The sequence below is a fragment of the Bufo bufo genome, chromosome 9 (genome assembly GCF_905171765.1).
Source record: "Bufo bufo chromosome 9, aBufBuf1.1, whole genome shotgun sequence".
In the NCBI taxonomy this organism is placed as follows: Eukaryota; Metazoa; Chordata; class Amphibia; order Anura; family Bufonidae; genus Bufo; species Bufo bufo.
The window spans coordinates 138,265,093-138,286,276 of record NC_053397.1 but is presented as its reverse complement, the minus strand read 5'-3'; the positions used below and the strand labels follow the sequence as shown (position 1 = coordinate 138,286,276).

At 44.5% G+C, this 21,184-nt stretch overlaps 1 protein-coding gene across 1 annotated transcript in view; it reads left to right on the top strand.

Annotated features, from left to right (window-relative positions):
- The window catches only part of ST13 (ST13 Hsp70 interacting protein), a 325,403-nt gene that overhangs the window by 291,186 nt on the left and 13,033 nt on the right, over positions 1–21,184 (top strand). The window contains exon 10 of the mRNA XM_040406554.1: positions 2,101–2,149. Within this exon, the coding sequence (XP_040262488.1) occupies positions 2,101–2,149 (49 nt within the window). The remainder of the gene's footprint in view (positions 1–2,100; positions 2,150–21,184) is intronic.

Genomic DNA, 21,184 nt, shown 5'->3' with positions numbered 1-21,184 from the left:
GGACGGACCAGTTTTCTGACACAATAGAAAACGGATCCGTCCGCCATTGACTTTCAATGGAGTTCATGACTGATCCGTCTTGGGTATGTTAAAGATAATACAACCGGATCCGTTCGGAACTGATACAGATGGTTGTATTATCAGTAACAGAATTTTTGCTTAACCCTGCAAAAACGCTAGTGTGAAAGTACACTAAATTGAAAACTGCATCCTGAATGCATGTCAGAACTGCACTGTGTGCCAGCACCCTAAATGACATTGGTAATGTCTAATTATTCAAGAGCTTTCACTTGATGAAAGCATTAGTGTTCAGTAGTCCTGGTTTTGGGGGGTACTTTCTCTCCTTGGGGAGAGTGCCTTAATTGGCGTGAAGACTTATAGGCCATACATGCTTTTCTGGAATTCTGGGAAGAAACGATGCAAACGATCTCGGCAAGATCTGCCTCTAATGCCACCAGATGTTTTAAAATGTTGTTGTTTTTTTTTACACTCTTGCTACATGACTATTACAAAGGGGAGTAGTTTCTGGAAAGATGCATGGCTTAGATATGACATTGTGCACAGAAATATGCACCAAAAAGTTGCCTCTGGCATAAAGTAAGCTTGCTAAATTAATGGTTTATACTAAGGGATTAATATATGAAAGTCTTTGCACCTGAAAAGAGTAGTGTTTTGACAGTGGAGTAGACATGACAAGTAGAGCGACAAATATATGAAGTATTATTACTGTCAACCGTTGATGTTATGGGACTCCTAGATTGATGACCTATCCTTAGGATTGGTCAATATCTGAACAGTGGGGCCACATGGAGATGAGGGAAGCCATTTGTTCTATGTGGTAGCCTGGAGCATTAGTAACAATCTAGGTTAACACAGTAATACATTCCTATAGAGCTCTGCCTGTGGCAGGGCCCCATAGCAATGTATTGTATCTCCCAAAGACTACAAGGGTAATTCATTACTGTCTGTGGGAGAAGTTGTGCTGCCAAGGCCTAAATAGTTTCTTCTCATGGAGATTGGTGAAGACATTTGTTCTGTGCGATAGCCTTGAACATTTTGGAAGACTCTAAGGCTACCACATCAATACATTCCTATGATTGATCCATAGGAATGTATGAATCTTTCATAGATTGCAGTAGTAATTATTTGTGGTCTATGGTAGAAGCGATCTAATGATCATAAGTCCCCTTTAAAAAATAGTTTAAAAAAAAGTAAAGTTTTTAAAAATATAAAAATTCAATCACCCTCTCCCCCCATATGAAAACAAACAAAAATGAAAGATTCTTTGCACCACCACACCCCAAAATATCAAAACTATTAAAAAGTACGGTAAATATATTTATCCCTTGCATGAAAGCTGGACGGGGAAAAAATATAAATGGCCTATTCGCTATTTTTCTTCTCTTCACCTCCTAATCAAGTCATACACACTTCAAAATATTAATAAAACCTACTGATCAGCCTGCAAAAAAATGAGCCCACACACAGCTCTATAGACATAACTATAAAAAAAAAGTAGGGGGTCAGAATATGGAGATGCAAATAAAAATCCATTTTTTCCAAAGGTTTTTTTTTTTTTATAAGTATTAACACTAGTAAAGGTGATCGCTATGCCCATATGTGGGTATTTAAACCTGTGTGCAGCCTTCATAGTTACACATGATTGTAACGGGGATACAATGAGAGTCTGCTCCCCTGTGATTGCTATTTGTATACTGTATACTTGTCTTCTGTATGAAGAATAAAGGAGGTATGGTTGTACCAAGTCATGAGTGAGTTGTATTGTCTCTACTCATTGATACGATTTCAGCATTACGATTACAATTCAGCATCAGTAACTGCATGTGTTACTGATGGATGCCCTAAAACAAATCTCTGAAACTGATTGTCAGCTCAGAACAGGAACTTTGGTAACATGGTTGCCTCCATAATCCTATGAATAAAATAAATATATATACCTAAACATTCTTTTGTGTGCTTCCCTCCCCCCAAAAAAAAAAATAATTGTTTGCTTTGCTTACTTGTTTGTACAGTGTGGCTCGCATTTTATGCCTTTTTTTCTGTTTAAAAATAAAAAAAATTCCCTTAATATTTAAACAGGAAGAAGAGGCAAGGCGTCAAGCTGGAGCACAGTTTGGAGGTTTCCCAGGTATGCTAGTCTATCTTCAGTGCCATGGGTTTGTTCACACACAGTTGAAAATGCACTTCCGCAGTTTCCACCCCCAGATATGGTATGCTCCTTTTTTTTTTCTGACATGTAGAGAGCCGCTGGAAAGAGACTGCCACTCATTCCCAATGAAATCTATTAAAGGCTGATCTGAAGTGGTTTTTGACGCCGATTCCAGTACATCACAATTGGTGCCAATAAAGCTGTGAATGTGGACTATTTTCAGTAGATTTGTAACTACCTGTATTGATAAATGTACAGAAAGATAATGGTGTGTGGCCCACAGAATACTTTAGGGGCTATTGTGAATGGTTTACAATTTATGTACAGTGCTTTGGAATATGTTGCTAATTTAAAAACAATGGTAATTAAAGGGTTTGTCTGGTCACCGATATTGATGTGACCCATCATCGGATCAGTGTTGTATTAGCGCTGCATTCTCTTTGCTCGCCGTTGACATTGCAGAGGCAAGCAGGTGTAATTACATTTCCTCCGTCCCATTCACTTGAAAGGGAAGGAGCAGTTGTAGTTACACTCTGTCCCATTCAAGTGCAATTATACTGCTTGATGCTGCAGTGTCAACAACTAGCAGGTAAACAAAGAAAATGCAGCGCTAATATGAGACCTGTGATTTCCTCAAACAGCTGATCGGTGGGGTCCTCGGGAGTCGGACCCTCACCGGTCTGAATGAGCATAGGTCATCATTATCAGTAACTGGGCAACACCTTTAAATAAAAATTGATCAGGAGTGATTTCCAAGGGATATTCCTATCCTAACTCGCTACTCTAGCGTTTTGTTTTACATTTGCTTTATTGACCTGTCCCTATATAGCATTCCTGTTTTTGAATTGTGCATGTTATTTGCGAGTTATCATGCAATAGGCATGGTTATGCAGCTGTACCTAGCAAAAGATTGTTGCATAAGTAATTGCGTTTTGGCACCTCTACACTAGCTGCAGTGAATCTAATATATAAAACTGAGTGTATGTATGTCCGGTAAAGGAATCTGCACCATCGCATTTACAATCCAGAAATTTGGCACACAGATACATCAGGTGTCCGGGAAGGTTTTATACCAGGTCTCAGCTCTCTAGCACGTACCGTTTCTGAGACATTTCCCCAAAATGCTAATATGGCACCATCACATGACCTACATTAGCCAATAGAAGCCTGCAGGTCTTTCTCCTCATATCCCAACTGCCATACACACATACATGACCCTTATCACCCAATAGAAGCTCGCAGGCCCTTAGTCTCCACATACACACAGTTTAAGACCAGGTTTCATTAAAAACCCAGCCATTTTTCTTCCCTGCTGTAGGCCAGCTTTAAAGGGGCAGGGCGCTGTGGATGACACTGTTAAGGGAGCAGAGTGCTGTGGAGGTCACAGTTAAGGGGATGGTCCGCTGTGGAGGTCAGTGTTAAGGTGCAGATTGCTGTACAGGCCACTGTTAGGTGGCAGGGTGTTGTGGAAATCACTGTTAAGGAGATGGGGTACTGTGGAGGTCACTGTTAAGGGGGCGGGGTACTGTGAAGGTCACTGTTAAAGGGGCGGGTACTGTGGAGGTCTCTGTTAAGGAATCAGGGAACGGTGGAGGTCACAGTTGAGGGGGACGGTCCACTATGGAGGTCAATGTTAAGGGGGCTGGTTATTGTGGAAATCACTTGAGACTGGGTATTGTGGAGGTCACAATTAATGGGCCGGCCGCTGTGGAGGTCACTGTTAAAGGGGCGGGCCCTGTGGAGGTTACTGTTAAGGGGGTGGGCGCTGTGGAGGTTACTGTTAAGGGGCGGGGGGACTGGGGAGGTCACTATTAAAGGGGCAGCTGCTGTTGAGGTCACTGTTAAGGGGGCGGATTATTGTGGAAATCACTGTTAAGGAGACGGGGTACTGTGGAGGTTACTAATAAAGGGACGGCCGCTGTGGAGTTTACTAATAAAGGGGCGGTCCCTGTTAAAGGGGAGTGCGCTGTGAATGTTACTGTTAAGGAGGCAGGCCGCTGTGGAGGTCACTGTTAAAGGGGGCGGGCACTGTGGCAGTCACTGTTAAGGGAGGAGGGTACTGTGGAGGCCACTATTAAAGGGGCAGCCAGGGTACTGTGAGGTCATTGTTAAGAGAGCTGGTACTGTGGCAGTCGCTGTTAAGGGGGCCGGGAATGGTGAAGGTCACAGTTAAGGGGACTGTAACCTATGGTCAGTGTTAAGCGGCCGGTGCTGTATAAGTTACTGTTAAAGGGGTGGGCCCCTGTGGAGGCCACTGGCAAGCGGGTGGGTTGCTGTGAAGGTCAAAGTTAAGGGGGTGTGCTGCTGTGGAGGTCCCATTTTAAGGTGGGGCACTGTGGGGGGGTCAGTGTTAAGGGGTGGGGGGCTGTGGAGGTCACTGTTAAGGGGGCGGGGTACTGTAGATGTCTACTGTAGGGGATAATGTCAACACAACCCTTAAATGAAATAGATGAAATATACCCGTGTAAAGCCGGGGACTTCTGGTAGTGTAATGATAAAGACAAAGGAGGTATTTGGTTAGCACATTACTTGAGTAAACTATTTATGTTGGGTGCTGGCTTCCATGCAGTGAACATCATACTTGACAGCATCTGCATGACCAAAATAGGGACATTTAAGATTTCCCCAGGAACACCCCAACAGATAGGTGGGTTTTACACAAATACTACTCCTTTTGTCCTGGCATAGTCCGTACTATTGCCACATATGGAACATTCAGAAGACGCGTTGAACCTCTTATCTAACCTGTTCTGCAAAAAAAACCAAGACAAAATGCTCATAGTAACCAGTTACAGTAGTTTGAACGGGGTTTCCGATACATAGATATTGATGGCCTATCCTCATGAAAGGTCCTCAATATCAGATCAGTGGTGGTCCAAGACAGACATCCAGCTGTTTTTCAGGCACTAAAAACTACAGTGATGGCCAGTTCGCAGTGTTGGCCCGTGAACACATGCGATCTGCCATCTTAACTTACAAGTCCGGTGAGGCACAGGGTAAGTCCTTACCTGTGCCTGTGCGCGAGCCGGTCTGAAATGAAATGCGGTCTCCGGGTGCAGGCAGTTTCTGAGAACGGCCTCCGGGGGAACTGCCTGCACCCGGAGACCGCATTTCATTTCAGACCGGCTCGCGCACAAGCACAGGTAAGGACTTACCTGTGCCTTGCCGGACTTGTCAGTTAAGATGGCAGATCGCATGTGTTCGTGGGGGAACACTGCGAACTGGCCATCTCTAGTTATGACCACTGTGTAGTGGCAGTGTTGGGAGACTGCAGCTCAGTTCCCAGTCAAGTGAGCAGACCTTTCCATCCAATGTACAGTTTCAAACATCAGCAGCCTATTAGTAAGTGTGCATGATGTCAGACTCCCATCGATCTGATATTGATGATTTATCAGTATCCAAGTCACAGAAAACCTATTTAACCCCTTAAGGACCTCCGCCGTATATGTACGGCAGAAGTCCGGTCACCAAACATGGCGCCATAGCCACAGGATTTCTGCTATTTTAAATAGCAGAGACCCGTGACACAATTAGATCAGCCATAAGGCTGATCGCATACATTTTCCCCTTCAGATGCCGTGGTCAGATGTGACCGCGGCATCTGATCAGCCTTAAGCGGAAGTCGCACGCTTCCGCTCCGCTAACAGCGTTCCTCGACTGAGATCATGGAACCTGTTACATGCCTGAAATAGACAGACGCCTGCTTGAGGCTTCGGTGTCTATTTCAGGAATATACCAATACAGGCCACTAGGTGGCAGCATTCTATTGGTAAAGTGTAAATTGTTTTCAAGGATGGCTATTTAGCCATCAATGAACACAATGGGCAATCTAATGATCGCCAGTTATGGTCACCCAAGGTGACTTTAAAAAAGTGTAAAAAAAAAGGTTTTACAATTAAAAAAACAATGTTCAAATCACCCCCCTTTCCTTAAAATAAAAATACTTAAACAATAAAAAAATAACACCATGGGCATCGCTGCGTGCGAAAATGCCCATACAATTAAAATAGAACAATATTAATGGCAAATGGCGTAACGGGAATAAAAATAAAAACAGCCAATTTGCCATTTTTTGTCACTTCAACTACCCAATAATTATTTTTATAAAAAGTGATCAAAAAGTTGCACACACTTCAAATTGGTATCACTGAAAAGAACAGATCGTTCCACAAAAAATGAGCCCTCACACAGCCCTGTATACATAACTACAAAAAAGTAATAGGGGTCAGAATATGTTTATCAAATATTTATTTTTTTCCTCAAAGGCTTAAATTTTTTTCAGTATTAAAACGCAAGAAAAATTATACAAGTGTGGTATCGTTGGAACCGTACTGACCTGGAGAATGAAGATAATGGGTCAATTTTACCGCCTAGTGTACAGTGTAAAAAAATAAAAATAAAAACCTTTATCAGAATTGCATTTTTTCCCTATTCTACCCCATTTGGATATTTTTTTTTTTAGCTCTAATTTGTAATCATGTGCAATATGGACAGTTGATCTGTTGCATAGTTAGTATGGTTGAAAAAATTTCCAAACCGTGGGATGGTGAAGGATATTTTCTTTAGAATTCCCCCCCCCCTATTCATCCCTATTTATATGGTTTAATGTTACGTTATTGAAAGCTCATGGTACAGATGACCAATGGTTAAAATTCAGCATGCAGTACCGCATGATATGAATGTGGCTCCTTAAAGGCTATGTACACCTACGTGGGCAATTTTGTGGGCTTAAAATAAATTTTTTCAATTGGTCTTTATTAAAAAAAAATATTCAGGAGCCTTGTCATAAAGGGTTAACTACTGTCTAGCTGTGAGAATCGTACTTTCACTTTGTGTCAATCTAATAACCCTAATCTGTAAATTAAAGGGGTTCTCCAGGCTTTTAATATTAATGACCTATCCTCAGGATAGGTCATCAATATCAGATCGGCAGAGGTCCCATACCCAGCACCTCTGCCGATCAGCTGTATGAAGGGAAGGCGCGCACAGTGCGTGCGTGCCGTCTCCCTTCTCTCGTCTTGCTCGCTATAGACATATGGCAGCAGTGAGTAGAAAGAGAGAAGGGAGAAAGCATGCTTGCACTGCGCACGCCATCCCTTCATACAGCTGATCGTTGGGGTTGCTGGGTGTCAGACCTCCGCCGATCTGATATTGATGACTTACCGGCATCAATATTAAAAGACCAGAGAACCCCTTTGATAATAGCTCAAAAACACTTATTTAAAGGGCTACTGACAGGCCAAATCAGCATATATAGTTATATATATATGACATTACAGGTCTTATACAGTCTATTAAAAGCATCTAAGTATCCCCCCTGTCCACCTTCTAAATACCGAAATATAAAGTTTTATAACCTGCCTGTCTCGTCACCAATCTGCCCAAGGGGCGGCGTTTCATCATAAAATGCGCCCAGCCAGCCGCTCCCAACTGCTGTTCTGAAGCCCCGCCCAGCTCATCAATATTCACTTCGCTGGGCGGCGGCTACAACTCTCCCCAGTCACGATCCTGCGCATGGGCAATTGAATCATCCCGGCATCGTTCATGTCAAATCTGCCCATGCGCAGGATCGTGACTGGGGAGAGTTGTAGCCGCCGCCCAGCGAAGTGAATATTGATGAGCTGGGCGGGGCTTCAGAACGGCAGTTGGGAGCGGCTGGCTGGGCGCATTTTAAGATGAAACGCCGCCCCTTGGGCAGATTGGTGACGAGACAGGCAGGTTATAAAACTTTATATTTCGGTATTTAGAAGGTGGACAGGGGGGATACTTAGATGCTTTTAATAGACTGTATAAGACCTGTAATGTCATATATATATATATATATATATATATATAACTATATATGCTGATTTGGCCTGTCAGTGTCCCTTTAAGCCACATTCTTATCAGTAAGATAAGAATTGAGCTATGAGTCAGAGATGAAGAGGCACCAGTGGAACAATGTAAAAACACGGAGCATGCTACTAGAGAATCTCAATGCTATTTAAAGCTTTGAGCACATTTCTCTGTACAAAGTCCAATTGAAAAAATGATTTTTTTTAGCTCAAAATAAGTACAATGCAACAATAAAATAAAATAAATGCCCCCAAAGGTGTCCATAGCCTTTAAGTGGATGCAACTAAGAACAAACAGGTGTGAACACAGTCCAAGAATTAACACAAGAGAATCACGCAGGCTCAGGTGAGCAGTGTCTGTATACTTGACATTACTTTGCAATAGCAATGGAGGATAGCCATCTTGGCACAAGGACAGAATCCAGAGGAAACTAGCAAGCTCACATAAGGCTATGTTCACATCAGCGCTCAGCCTTTCCGTTCTCCTGCTCCGTTATAGGAGCAGGAAAACGGAAAGGACGGATTCGGCTCATAACTGAGCCGAATCCGTCCTTTCCGTTTTCCTGCTCCTATAACGGAGCAGGAGAACGGAAAGGCTGAGCGCTGATGTGAACAAGGCCTAAGCTGGATCTGAAGTTTAGATGTTTATATTTGCATTAGCAATATAGGATAGCTGAGTTGACAAATGGAATAGCAGAGTTCATACATAATAGCAAAATGAAAAGCAACCTCTTACATGCCGCACAGGATAACCAACTGGAAACAGAAAATAATGCTTACACTGGAGAAGTTGAACTGAATTGGTCAGAAACAGATGTAGCAGACTGGCTGGCATCAGAAAGAAACTTGACCAGGAACCCACATAGCTTAGCTAGGAGTGGAAGATGGCCAGTCAAGCTGTCATCAGGAAAAACTCCATTAGGAACAAACTTGACCAGGAACCCACATGGTTTGGTGTCAGAAGACCAGTCAGGCTGCCTCCAGGAACATTCAAGACAGACAACAGGCCAACACACAGGATAGAACAGTAATACTAAGGCAGTGAATAAGACTAACAGCAAGCCATATATAACAGGAGCTTATTAACATATTGAAAACCGCCTAGCAGCTAGTAGCCTTAGTTCTATTATATCTGTATACTCATAACTAGCGTTGAGTGAATCAAAGCCAAACTATTTGACTTTGATCGGAAATTCAGGAAAAATTTGATTTGCTGTGAAGCTGAATTTCCTCACGCTTCATGGTAACTAATCTATTTTTCCTGAAATGACAGTAAAACCTCATCCATTTGCTCACTCAGAGGTCATATTGGCCATCTTGATTGATGATACCGCACAAAATCTCACACGGGGTGACGTGTGATGTCACCATGCCAGCAAGCTGGCCGGGCGCAGTGACAGTAGTAACCCTGGCCAGTGTGATGACGCCTTCACGTCACCGCACGTAACTTTCCATGGTGTCTTCAATCAAAAAGGCTGCAATAGCCTCTCCGTGAGCAAATCGATAGTGAGTATGTATTTTTATTTTTTTTTTAAACCAGATTAACCCTGAAAGGAATTAATTGTAGCATCAGATGTCGCGATCAGTGATGAACATGACATCTGAGGGGTTCAATGACGTGGGGCAGCGCGATCGCCGTTCCCCATCATTTCGCCTGCTACATACAAAGGAATGCATTTCGTAACTAATCAAATTTCTTTGTGAAATTCAGCGAAGCAGCTGCATCAAATTTTTCATAACTTCGATTATCACTACTCATAAGTAGAGTTGAGCAGACACCTGGATGTTCGGGTTTGGCCGAACTTCAGAAAAAAGTTTGAGTTCGGGACTCGAACTTGACCTGGAACCTGAACCCTATTGAAATCAATGGGGACCCGAACTTTTGAGCACTAAAATGGCTGTAAAAATGTCATGGAAAGGGCTAGAGGGCTGCAAATGGCATCAAAATGTGGTTAAGAGCATGGCAAGTGCTCTGCAAACAAATGTGGATAGGGAAATTAGTTTAAATAACATAAAATACGTAAAAATAAAAAATTATAATCTTGATCTAGGAGGATGAGGCCCATATGGAGTAGGAGGTTGAGGAGGTGGAGGAGGTAGTAGCCTACACTGCTTTTTGGTTTCTAAATTTTTTATTTTTTTTAATTAGGGTACACCCCAAAACATTAAGAAATATAACCTGTGATAACCCCTCCAGTCGTGCTAAACACATGTTCAGACAATACACTGGCTGCAGGGCAGGCCAGCACCTCCAAGGCCTAAAGGACAAGCTCAGGCCATGTGCCCAATTTGGAGACCCAGAATTTGCATCGGCTGAACCCTGTCAGTCAGTTCTTGTAGGCGTGTGCACACTTACTGCCCCACCATGTCGCACGTCCCCGTGATGTTCACGATCCAATTTGATATCTGCTCTATCAACTTTCGATGTTCTTTTATGCTCCTACCATGGTGATCACGGGTGGCGGGGAATCGGGGTTCCACGCCGGAGAGGGAGCGTGAGAAAGAGAGACCACATCCAAGGGAGGATACATTTTTTCAAATTGAAAATTGGAGAGCGGAATTATGGGACAAATATTTAAAGCGTAAAAGTGGGACAACTTTTTAAAGTTTAAGCATTGAATGAAATGATGTGGCGCGCATTAATTAATGAAGAATTTATAAAATTTTATTCCCTGTCAACTATGCAGAGCAGGGGTTTCTATCCGGCAAAATTAGAAAAATGTCACCTGACAATGTAATTGCCGATTTTTTATTTCTTTTTTTTTTATTTATGTTCCTGTCACCTATCTAGAGGTGCCCCAATGACATCCAACATCCATTTGGATATCTTCTCTTATCAACTTTCGATGTTCTTTTCTGAGCCTACAATGGTGATCACGGGTGGCGGGGAATCAGGGTTCCATGCCGGAGAGGGAGCTGGAGAAAGAGAGACCACATCCAAGGGAGGATACATTTTTTCATATTTAAAATTATAGAGCGGAATTACGGGACAAATTATTAAAGCGTAAAAGTGGAACATTGAGCATTGAATGAAAGGATGTGGCGCGCATTAATTAACTGCCTCCGGACCGCCTAACGCAGGATTGCGTTCCGGCGGCGGTCGATTTGTTCCTCTTCGATGCATCGGCGCAGCATCTCGAGATTTCCTTTCAGACGTCCGTAAAACACTGACAACGCGGATCCGCAAAACACGGACACAGTCAATGTGTGCAGTGACAGAAATATATTTTTTTCTGATCACTGCAAAAACACTGTAAAATCGTTGCGGCGCTATAAAAAGATCACTTTTGAGAGGCATGGCGAGTTCATAGATTTTTTATTTTTTTTGGCACAAGTTAGTGGAAATAGATTTTTTATTTTTTTTTCTAAGTCTCATATTCCACTAACTTGTGACAAAAAAATAAAATCTCACATGAACTCACCATACCCCTCACGGAATCGAAATGCGTAAATTTTTTTTTTACATTTATATACCAGACGACTTCTCACGCTTTAGGGCCCCTAAAATGCCAGGGCAGTATAAATACCCCACATGTGACCCCATTTTGGAAAGAAGACACCCCAAGGTATTTCATGAGGGGCATGTCGAGTTCATGTAAAATTTAATTTTTTGTCACAAGTTAGTGGAAAGGGAGACTTTGTGAGAGAAAAAATAAAATAAATCAATTTCCGCTAACTTGTGCCAAAAAAAAAAGCTTCTATGAACTCGCCATGCCCCTCACGGAATACCTTGGGGTGTCTTCTTTCCTAAATGGGGACACATGTGGGGTATTTATACTGCCCTGGCATTTTAGGGGCCCTAAAGCGTGAGAAGAAGTCTGGAATCCAAATGCCTAAAAATGCCCTCCTAAAAGGTACTATTTGGAATTTGGGCCCCTTTGCGCATCTTGGCTGCAAAAAATTGTCACACATGTGGTATCGCCGTACTCAGGAGAAGTAGGGCAATGTGTTTTAGGGTGTCTTTTTACATATACCCATGCTGGGTGAGAGAAATATCTCTGTAAAATGACAACTTTGTATAAAAAAAATGGGAAAAGTTGTCTTTTACAGAGATATTTATCTCACCCAGCATGGGTATATGTAAAAATACATCCCAAAGCACATTGCCCTACTTCTCCTGAGTACGGCGATACCACATGTGTGACACTTTTTTGCAGCCAAGAAGCGCAAAGGGGCCCAAAATTTCAATGAGTATCTTTCCGATTTCACAGGGCATTTTTTACGCATTTGGATTCCAAACTACTAATCACGCTTTAGGTCCCCTAAAATGCCAGGGCAGTATAAATACCCCACAAGTGACCCCATTTTGGAAAGAAGACACCCCAAGGTATTCCATGAGGGGCATGGTGAGTTCATGTAAAATTTAATTTTTTGTCACAAGTTAGTGGAATGTGAGACTTTGTAAGAAAGAAAAAAAAAATATCATTTTCCGCTAACTTGTGACAAAAAATAAAAACTTCCATGAACTCATTATGCCCATCAGCGAATACCTTAGGGTGTCTACTTTCCGAAATGGGGTCGTTTGTGGGGTGTTTCTACTGTCTGGGCATTGTAGAACCTCAGGAAACATGACAGGTGCTCAGAAAGTCAGAGCTGCTTCAAAATACGGAAAAGTTAAATTTTTGTACCATAGTTTGTAAACGCTATAACTTTCGCGCAAACCCATTTCGATTAATAACAAAAAAAGTAAAAATGTCAGCAGCAATGAAATACCACCAAATGAAAGCTCTATTAGTGAGAAGAAAAGGAGGTAAAATTCATTTGGGTGGTAAGTTGTAAGACCGAGCAATAAACCGTGAAAGTAGTGTAGTGCAGAATTGTAAAAAGTGGTCTGGTCATTAAGGGGGTTTAAGCTAGGGATGCTGAGGTGGTTAATGAAGAATTTATTAAATTTTATTCCCTGTCAACTATGCAGAGCAGGAGTTTCTATCGATTTTTTTAAATTTATGTTCCTGTCACCTATGTAGAGGTGCCCCAGTGACATCCACCATCCATTTCGATATCTTCTCTATCAACTTTCAATGTTCTTTTCGGAGCATACCATGTTGATCACGGTTATCGGCGAATCAGGGTTCCACGCCGGAGAGGGAGCGTGAGAAAGAGACCAAATTTAAGGGAGCTAAATAAAAAAAAAAGAATATTTGGGATCGAGCGGAAATGTGGGAAAAGCTGTTAAAGCTCAAATGTGGGACAAATTACAGAAGCCCAAATGTGGGCCAAAAGAGTAAAGCGGAAATATGGGAAAAGTTATTGAGGCGCAAATGGACAAATTACAGAAGCCCAAATGTGGGCCAAAAGAGTAAAGCGGAAATGTGTGACAAATTATTGAAGCGCAAATGTGGTACAACTTGTTAAAGTTTAAGCATTGAATCAGAGGTGGCACGCATCAATTAAATAAGAATTTCTGAAATTTTATTCCCTGTCACCTATGCAGAGCAGGGGTTTTATCACGTCTAAAATTGTATAATGTCAACCCAAGAATGTAACAGAAAAATTACTGAAATTTATTAACCTTTCTACTTGGTACAGCAGGGGTCTATGACAGAAAAAATTGTTTGTCACCCGAAAATGTAAAAGAAAAATTGAAATTTATTAAGCTGTCAACTAGGTAGAGGAGGGGTATATTACACCCAAAAATTTGTGAATTTCACCCAAAAATGTAACAGACAATTATTATTTTTTTTAACCTGTCTACTAGGTATAGCAGTGGTACTTCACATCCAAAAATTGGTGTATTTCACCAGAAAATGTAACTGACAAATGATTTATTTTCTTTTTTTTTTTCGGTCTACTAGGTATAGCAGTGGTACATCACACCCAAAAATTGGTGACTTTCACCCAAAAATGTAACTGATAAAGTAGAGAAATGACATAAAATAAAATACTTACAAATAAATAAAATTTGATTTATGAGGTGGAGTTCCATATGGAGTAGGAGTTTGAGGAGGCGGTGGATGCGGCGGTGGAGGAGGACAAGGTAGCCAACACAGGTTTTTGGTTTTAATTTAATTTTTTTAAATTAGGGTACACTCCAAAAGAGTGTGAAATATCCAAAATACAAGAATGAGCAGTTGCGCTGCAGTATAACAATGGCTGGTTAGTGCCGGTATACATGTCTATTCTGCACAAGGTACGGACAAGTCCTGTGGGATCCATGCCTGGTTCATTTTAATGAACGTGAGCTTGTCCACATTGGCTGTGGACAGGCGGCTGCGCTTGTCTGTGATGACTCCCCCTGCCGTGCTAAACACAAGTTCAGATAATACACTGGCTGCAGGGCAGGACAGCACCTCCAAGGCGTAAAGGGCAAGCTCAGGCCATGTGCCCAATTTGGAGACCCAGAAGTTGAAGGGGGCAGACTAGGCATTCAGTACGTGTAGGTGTGTGCACACATACTGCTCCACCATGTTGGTGAAATGCTGCCTCCTGCTAAGACGTTCCATATCAGCTGGTGGTACTGGTTGTTGTGGCGTGCTAACAAAGCTTTTCCACATTTCGGCCATGCTAACCCTGCCTTCTGAGGTGCTGGCAGTGCCCCAGCTGCGTTGGCGACCTCTTCCTCGTCCTTCGCCTTGTGCTTCCACTGTGCCCCCGCTGTCAGGTGGGAATGCCACCAGCAACTCGTCTACCAGCGTGCGCTTGTACTCGCGCATCTTACGATCAAGCTCCATTGAGGGAATTAAGGACGGTACGTTGTCCTTGTAACGGGGATCCAGCAGCGTGGCCACCCAGTAATCAGCACAAGTTAGAATGTGGGCAACTCGACGGTCGTTGCAGAGACACTGCAGCATGTAATCGCTCATGTGTGCCAGGCTGCCCAGAGGCAACGAACAGCTGTCCTCTGTGGGAGCTGTATAGTCTGTGTCCTCTGTATCCCCCCCAGCCACGCACCATTGATGGCCATGAGCTGGTCTGGGTGCCACCCTGCTGTGAACATGGTTCCTCCTCCTCCATATCCTCCTCCTCATCCTTCACCTTGTCATCCTCCAGAACTGTGCCATGGCTGGACAATTGTGTACCTGGCGTTTGTGGGTGCAGGAACCCACCCTCAGAGCCACTTGTGAATGACTGGCCGGAAACCCAATGAAATGATCCATCTTCCTCCTCCTCCTGTGCCACATCCTCTTCCATCATCGCCAGCAGCGTTTTTTTCAAGGAGGCATAGAAGTGGGATAGTTACGCTGAGAACGGCGTTATCGGCACTGGCCATGTTGGTGGAGTACTCGAAACAGCGCAACAAGGAACACAGGTCTCGCATGGAGGCCCAGTCATTGGTGGTGAAGTGGTGCTGTTCTGCCGAGCAACTCACCCATGCGTGCTGCAGCTGAAACTCCACTATAGCCTGCTGCTGCTCGCACAGTCTGGCCAGCATGTGCAAGGTGGAGTTTATGCAGCAGTTCAGACATATCGGGGTAATTTTTAAGGAATCTCTGCACCACCAACTTCAGCACATGCGCCAGGATAGGGATGTGCGTCAAACCGGTTAGTCCTAGAGCTGCTACGAGATTTCGCCTATTATCGCACACCACCAGGGCGGGCTTGAGGCTGACTGGCACAAACCACTCATCGGTCTGTTGTTCAAGGCCCGTCCACAGCCCTGCGCAGTGTGGGGTTTATCCGCCAAACAGATAAGTTCTAAAACTGCCTGCTGTTGTTTACCCCTGGCTGTGCTGAAGTCGGTGGTGAAGTTGTTACGCTGACCGGATGAGGAAGCAGAGTAGGAGGAGGAAGCAACAGGAGGCAAACTGAAGCGCCCTGCAATCCTCGGTGGTGGAAGGACATGCGCCAAACTGCTATCTGCCTCAGGCACAGCCGCCACTGCATTTACCCAGTGTGCTTTTATGGAGATATAACGTCCCTGACCTTGCTTACTGGTCCACGTATCCGTAGTGAGGTGCACCTTGCCACAGATGGCGTTGCGCAGTGCACACCTGATTTTGTCCTCTACTTGGTTGTGCAGGGAAGGGATGGCGCGCCTGTAAAAGTAGTGGCGGCTGGCCATAAGGCCTTTAAAACTATCCGTCTCCACCAGACGAAATGACAGCATTTCAAAGGCCAGTAATTTAGAAATGCTGGCATTCAGGGCTAGGGATCATGGGTGGGTAGGAGGGTACTTCCTCTTCCTCTCCAATGTTTGGGAGATGGAGAGCTGAACGCTTCCGTGGGACATTGTGGAGATGCTTGGTGACCCAGGTGGTGGTGTTGCTGGAAGATCCTCTGTTTGCGGGATGGCAGGTGGCACTGTCACTCCAGAGGTGGATGAAGAGGCAGAGACTGCAGCAGAAGAGGAAGCAGGAGGAGCCAGAGACCTTTCTTGGTTTTTGAGGTGTCTACTCCACTGCAGCTCGTGCTTAGCACTTAAATGCCTGTTCATGCAGGTTGTTCTCAGGTTGAGAACGTTTATGCTTCGCTTCAGGCTCTGATTGCACAGCGTGCAAACCACTTGTGTCTTGTCGTCAGCACATTGTCTGAAGAACTGCCACGCCAGGGAACTCCTTGGAGCTGGCTTTGGTGTGATCGGTCCCTTGCTGCGGTGGGCAGTAGCAGGCGTACTGTTTAGAGGACGGCTGCTCCGCTTTTGCACCCTGCTCCCTCTTCTGCTATGCTGGTGGCTCTGTGCAACCACCACTTCTTCCTCCGAACTACATAGGTCACTCGCATGACCTTGATTTCATGTGGGGTCGAGGACCTCATCGTCCTTCACATCATCTTCCATCCAGTCTTCACCCCTGCCCTCCTTGTCGGTCTGCACACTTTCGAAAGCCCCAGCAGTTGGCACCTGTGTTTCGTCATCATCCCAGGTGTGCTGAATGGTCCTCACATGTACTCATCTTGAAAGATAAGTGGTTGGGCATCGGTGCACACAATCTCTTCCACTTCTGGGGCAGGGCTAGGTGGATGGCCCTGGGAAACCCTGATAACAGAGTCCTCAAAAAGCAGAAGAGACTGCTGCATGACTTGGGGCCGCATTAGGCCAGACCAAATACCGCTGCAGGTTCTGTTGCCTACTCGCACCTGAGGAAGGGGTTTCACTTGTACATGTAGCTGGCACAGATCGACCACGTCCTCTCCCTGCAACAGGAGTTCCACCAGCAGAACCACGACCTTGGCCATGTCCCTTATTTGACACTGTCCTCATATTTCTCGAATTTAGGATCTTGCCCTAAATGGGTGTTTAGTAGTAGAATAGAACGACAGTATGTACAGGGTGTATCTAAGACGCCCTGACCCACACTAGGCCACAATTAAAGATTTGTGCACAAAATGGCTGTATTTCAAATATCTGAATATAACCCAAATATATAAAGGTTGTGTCTCACAATGACATCTGCAGCAAAGGCTGCCAAATTTTTATTTTTTTGCCCAAACGGGTGTTTGTTTAATAACTGAATATGACAGCAGTATATAACCCTGGAATTTCAAACGTCTTGATGCTGCAAGGGCACAACAATTGTGTATTTTGCCCAAAAAAGGGTGTTTTATTAATAGAAGAATATAAGCCCCGTATATACAGGTTGTATCTCCCACGCTCTGAACCAAACTAGGCCGCAATTAAAGATTTGTGCACTAAATGGCTGTATTTTAAATACCTGAATACATCCCCTGTATTTAAAGGGTGTATCTTACATGCCCTGACCCACGCTATTCCGCAATTAAACATTTGTGTATAAAATGGCGGTATTTCAAATATCTGAATATAACCCAAATTAATAAAGGGTGTATCTCACAATGACACATGCAGCAAAGGCTGCCAAATAAACTTTTATTGCCCTAACGGGTGTTTGTTTAATAACTGAATATGACAGCAGTATATAACCCTTAAATTTCACACATGCTGATGCTGCAAGGACTGTAAAATGCTGTATTTTGGCCAAAAAGTGTGTTTTTAAATACCCAGAAAATTATGGCTGTATTTCTAGCTTAAATTGCACACTGACTAATCTAGATGTTGTATATTGCCTAAAAGTGTTTTTTTACTAACAGAATATGAAAGCTGTATATAACGTTTAAATTTCACACGTCCAGATGCAGCTAGGGATGTAAAATAGTGTATTTTGCACAAAAAGGGTGTTTTTGAAAAAAAAATGAAAATTATGGCTGTATTTCTACCTAAAATTGCACACTGACTAATCCTGCAAATGCACCAGATGTTGTATATTGCCAAAAAAGGGTTATTTTTTATTTATTTTTTTTACAACCAGATTATTAGTGCAGTTTTTCAAGCTTGGATTAGAATGTTACAAAAGCTCAGATACAGTGCTGGTGCACTGAGCTTGCATAAAATGGCCGCCGCCCACCTACCGTATTTTTTGCCCTATAAGATGCACCTAGGTTTTTGAGGATGAAAATAAGAAAAAAAATATTTTGAACCAAAAGGTGTGCTTTTGGTGGGCTTTGAACTCATGGTAGCCTGTGGCTGACACTGTTATGGGGGTCTGTGGCTGGCACTGCTATGGGGGCGTCTGTGGCTGGCACGGCTATGGGGGCGTCTGTGGCTGGCACTGCTATGGGGGCATCTTTGGCTGGCACTGCTATGGGGGCGTCTGTGACTGGCATGGCACTGCTATGGGGGGGATCTGTGGCTGGCATGGCACTGCTATGGGGGGATCTGTGGCTGGCATGGCACTGCTATGGGGGGGATCTGTGGCTGGCACTGCTATGGGGGGGATCTGTGGCTGGCACTGCTATGGGGGGATCTGTGGCTGGCACTGCTATGGGGGGATCTGTGGCTGGCACTGCTATGGGGGGGATCTGTGGCTGGCACTGCTATGGGGGGGATCTGTGGCTGGCACTGCTATGGGGGGGATCTGTGGCTGGCACTGCTATGGGGGGGATCTGTGGCTGGCACTGCTATGGGGGGGATCTGTGGCTGGCACTGCTATGGGGGGGATCTGTGGCTGGCACTGCTATGGGGGGGATCTGTGGCTGGCACTGCTATGGGGGCGTCTGTGGCTGGCACTGCTATGGGGGCGTATGTCGCTGGCACTGCTATGGGGGGCATCTGTGGATGGCATGAAACTGCTATGGGGGGATCTGTGGATGGCATGACACTGCTATGGGGGGGATCTGTGGATGACAGATAAATAGCATCTTATGCAATTTGACATACACAGATCCCCCCATAACAGTGTCAGCCACTGTGAATGACCCCCAATACAGGGGGTGGGGGCTGGCATCTTCACTAGTTTTTAAATGGCAGCGGGGGCCCATTGCAGTCATTGTATTCCATTGCACCGGGCCCCGCTCACTATACTAATGGTATCTACTGTAATTGCAGGCATGCAATGGTTAACTATAGATATGTCACGTGCCTCCACCGTCTGCTTCATTCAGCCTCCTGCCTCCAGCCTGCTATGATCAGAAGTACAGGCTGCTCAGCGCTGGATTGAACATATCTATAGTTAGCCATTGCATGCCTGCCGTTACAGTAGATACCATTAGTACTGTGAGCAGGGCCCGGTGCAATAGAATACAGTGACTGAACCGGGCCCCGCTGCCATTACAAAACTAATGGCCGGCCCCCGTCCCCTCCTCCCTCCTCGCTGATGAACACGCCAGCCGCGCTGTGTAGCTTGCGGTCGGCGGTGTATCAGTGTAAAAATAGCAGCCTTCGCCCCATAAGACGCACTGCCATTTACCTTCCACTTTTGAGGGAAAAAAGTGCGTCTTATAGGGTGAAAAATACGGTAACAGACGGATAAGTTATTTTTTTTCGGTCAATGGGCTCAGGGCAGGGTAAAAAGATTTTGCCCTGCACCCACACAACTAATTGTATGTAGATCGCGGAGTTCGATTCTATCCTATTCTCTCTCTGAAATTACCAGTCCAGCAGCATCCTCTCCCTACACTTGTCACAGCAGAGTGACGTGCAGCGCTACGTGACTCAAGCTTATATAGAGCATGGGTCACATGCTGCACTGGCCAATCACAGCCATGCTATTAGTAGGCATGGCTGTGATGGCTTCTAAGGGCACAGTGTTAAACGCTTGTTGATTGGCTGCAGCCTTTTAAAAAGCACAGAGAAATCACCGAACCCGAACTTTTACTAAAATGTTCGGGTCCGGGGTCCAAAAATCCTGAAGTTCGGGTTCGCTCAACCCTACTCTTAACACATTGTGGTGTAAAAAAATAACACATTTGTTTTGATATTTTTCATTTGTTGAAATCTTCAATATAAACATTTTAACCATTAATATCAGTTTGTTTACCTTTTGATAATAAAACTCAACACTGTTACTATTACATTTATTCAGAAATCTACCCAACTCTGATACCCAGTGTTGTACACTGCTCAAAAAAATAAAGGGAACACTTAAACAACACAATGTAACTCCAAGTCAATCACACTTCTGTGAAATCAAACTGTCCACTTAGGAAGCAACACTGAGTGACAATCAATTTCACATGCTGTTGTGCAAATGGGATAGACAATAGGTGGAAATTATAGGCAATTAGCAAGACTGCAGGTGGTGACCTGACCACTTCTCAGTTCCTATGCTTCCTGGCTGATGTTTTGGTCACTTTTGAATGCTGCCGGTGCTTTCACTCTAGTGGTAGCATGAGACGGAGTCTACAACCCACACAAGTGGCTCAGGTAGTGCAGCTTATCCAGGATGGCACATCAATGCAAGCTGTGGCAAGAAGGTTTGCTGTGTCTGTCAGCGTAGTGTCCAGAGCATGGAGGCGCTACCAGGAGACAGGCCAGTACATCAGGAGACGTGGAGGAGGCCGTAGGAGGGCAACAACCCAGCAGCAGGACCGCTACCTCCGCCTTTGTGCAAGGAGGAACAGGAGGAGCACTGCCAGAGCCCTGCAAAATGACCTCCAGCAGGCCACAAATGTGCATGTGTCTGCTCAAACTGTCAGAAACAGACTCCATGAGGGTGATATGAGGGTCCGATGTCCACAGGTGGGGGTTGTGCGTACAGCCCAACACTGTGCAGGACGTTTGGCATTTGCCAGAAAACACCAAGATTTGCAAATTCGCCACTGGCGCCCTGTGCTCTTCACAGATGAAAGCAGGTTCACACTGAGCACATGTGACAGAGTCTGGAGACGCCGTGGAGAACGTTCTGCTGCCTGCAACATCCTCCAGCATGACCGGTTTGGCATTGGGTCAGTAATGGTGTGGGGTGGCATTTCTTTGGAGGGCCGCACAGCCCTCCATGTGCTCGCCAGA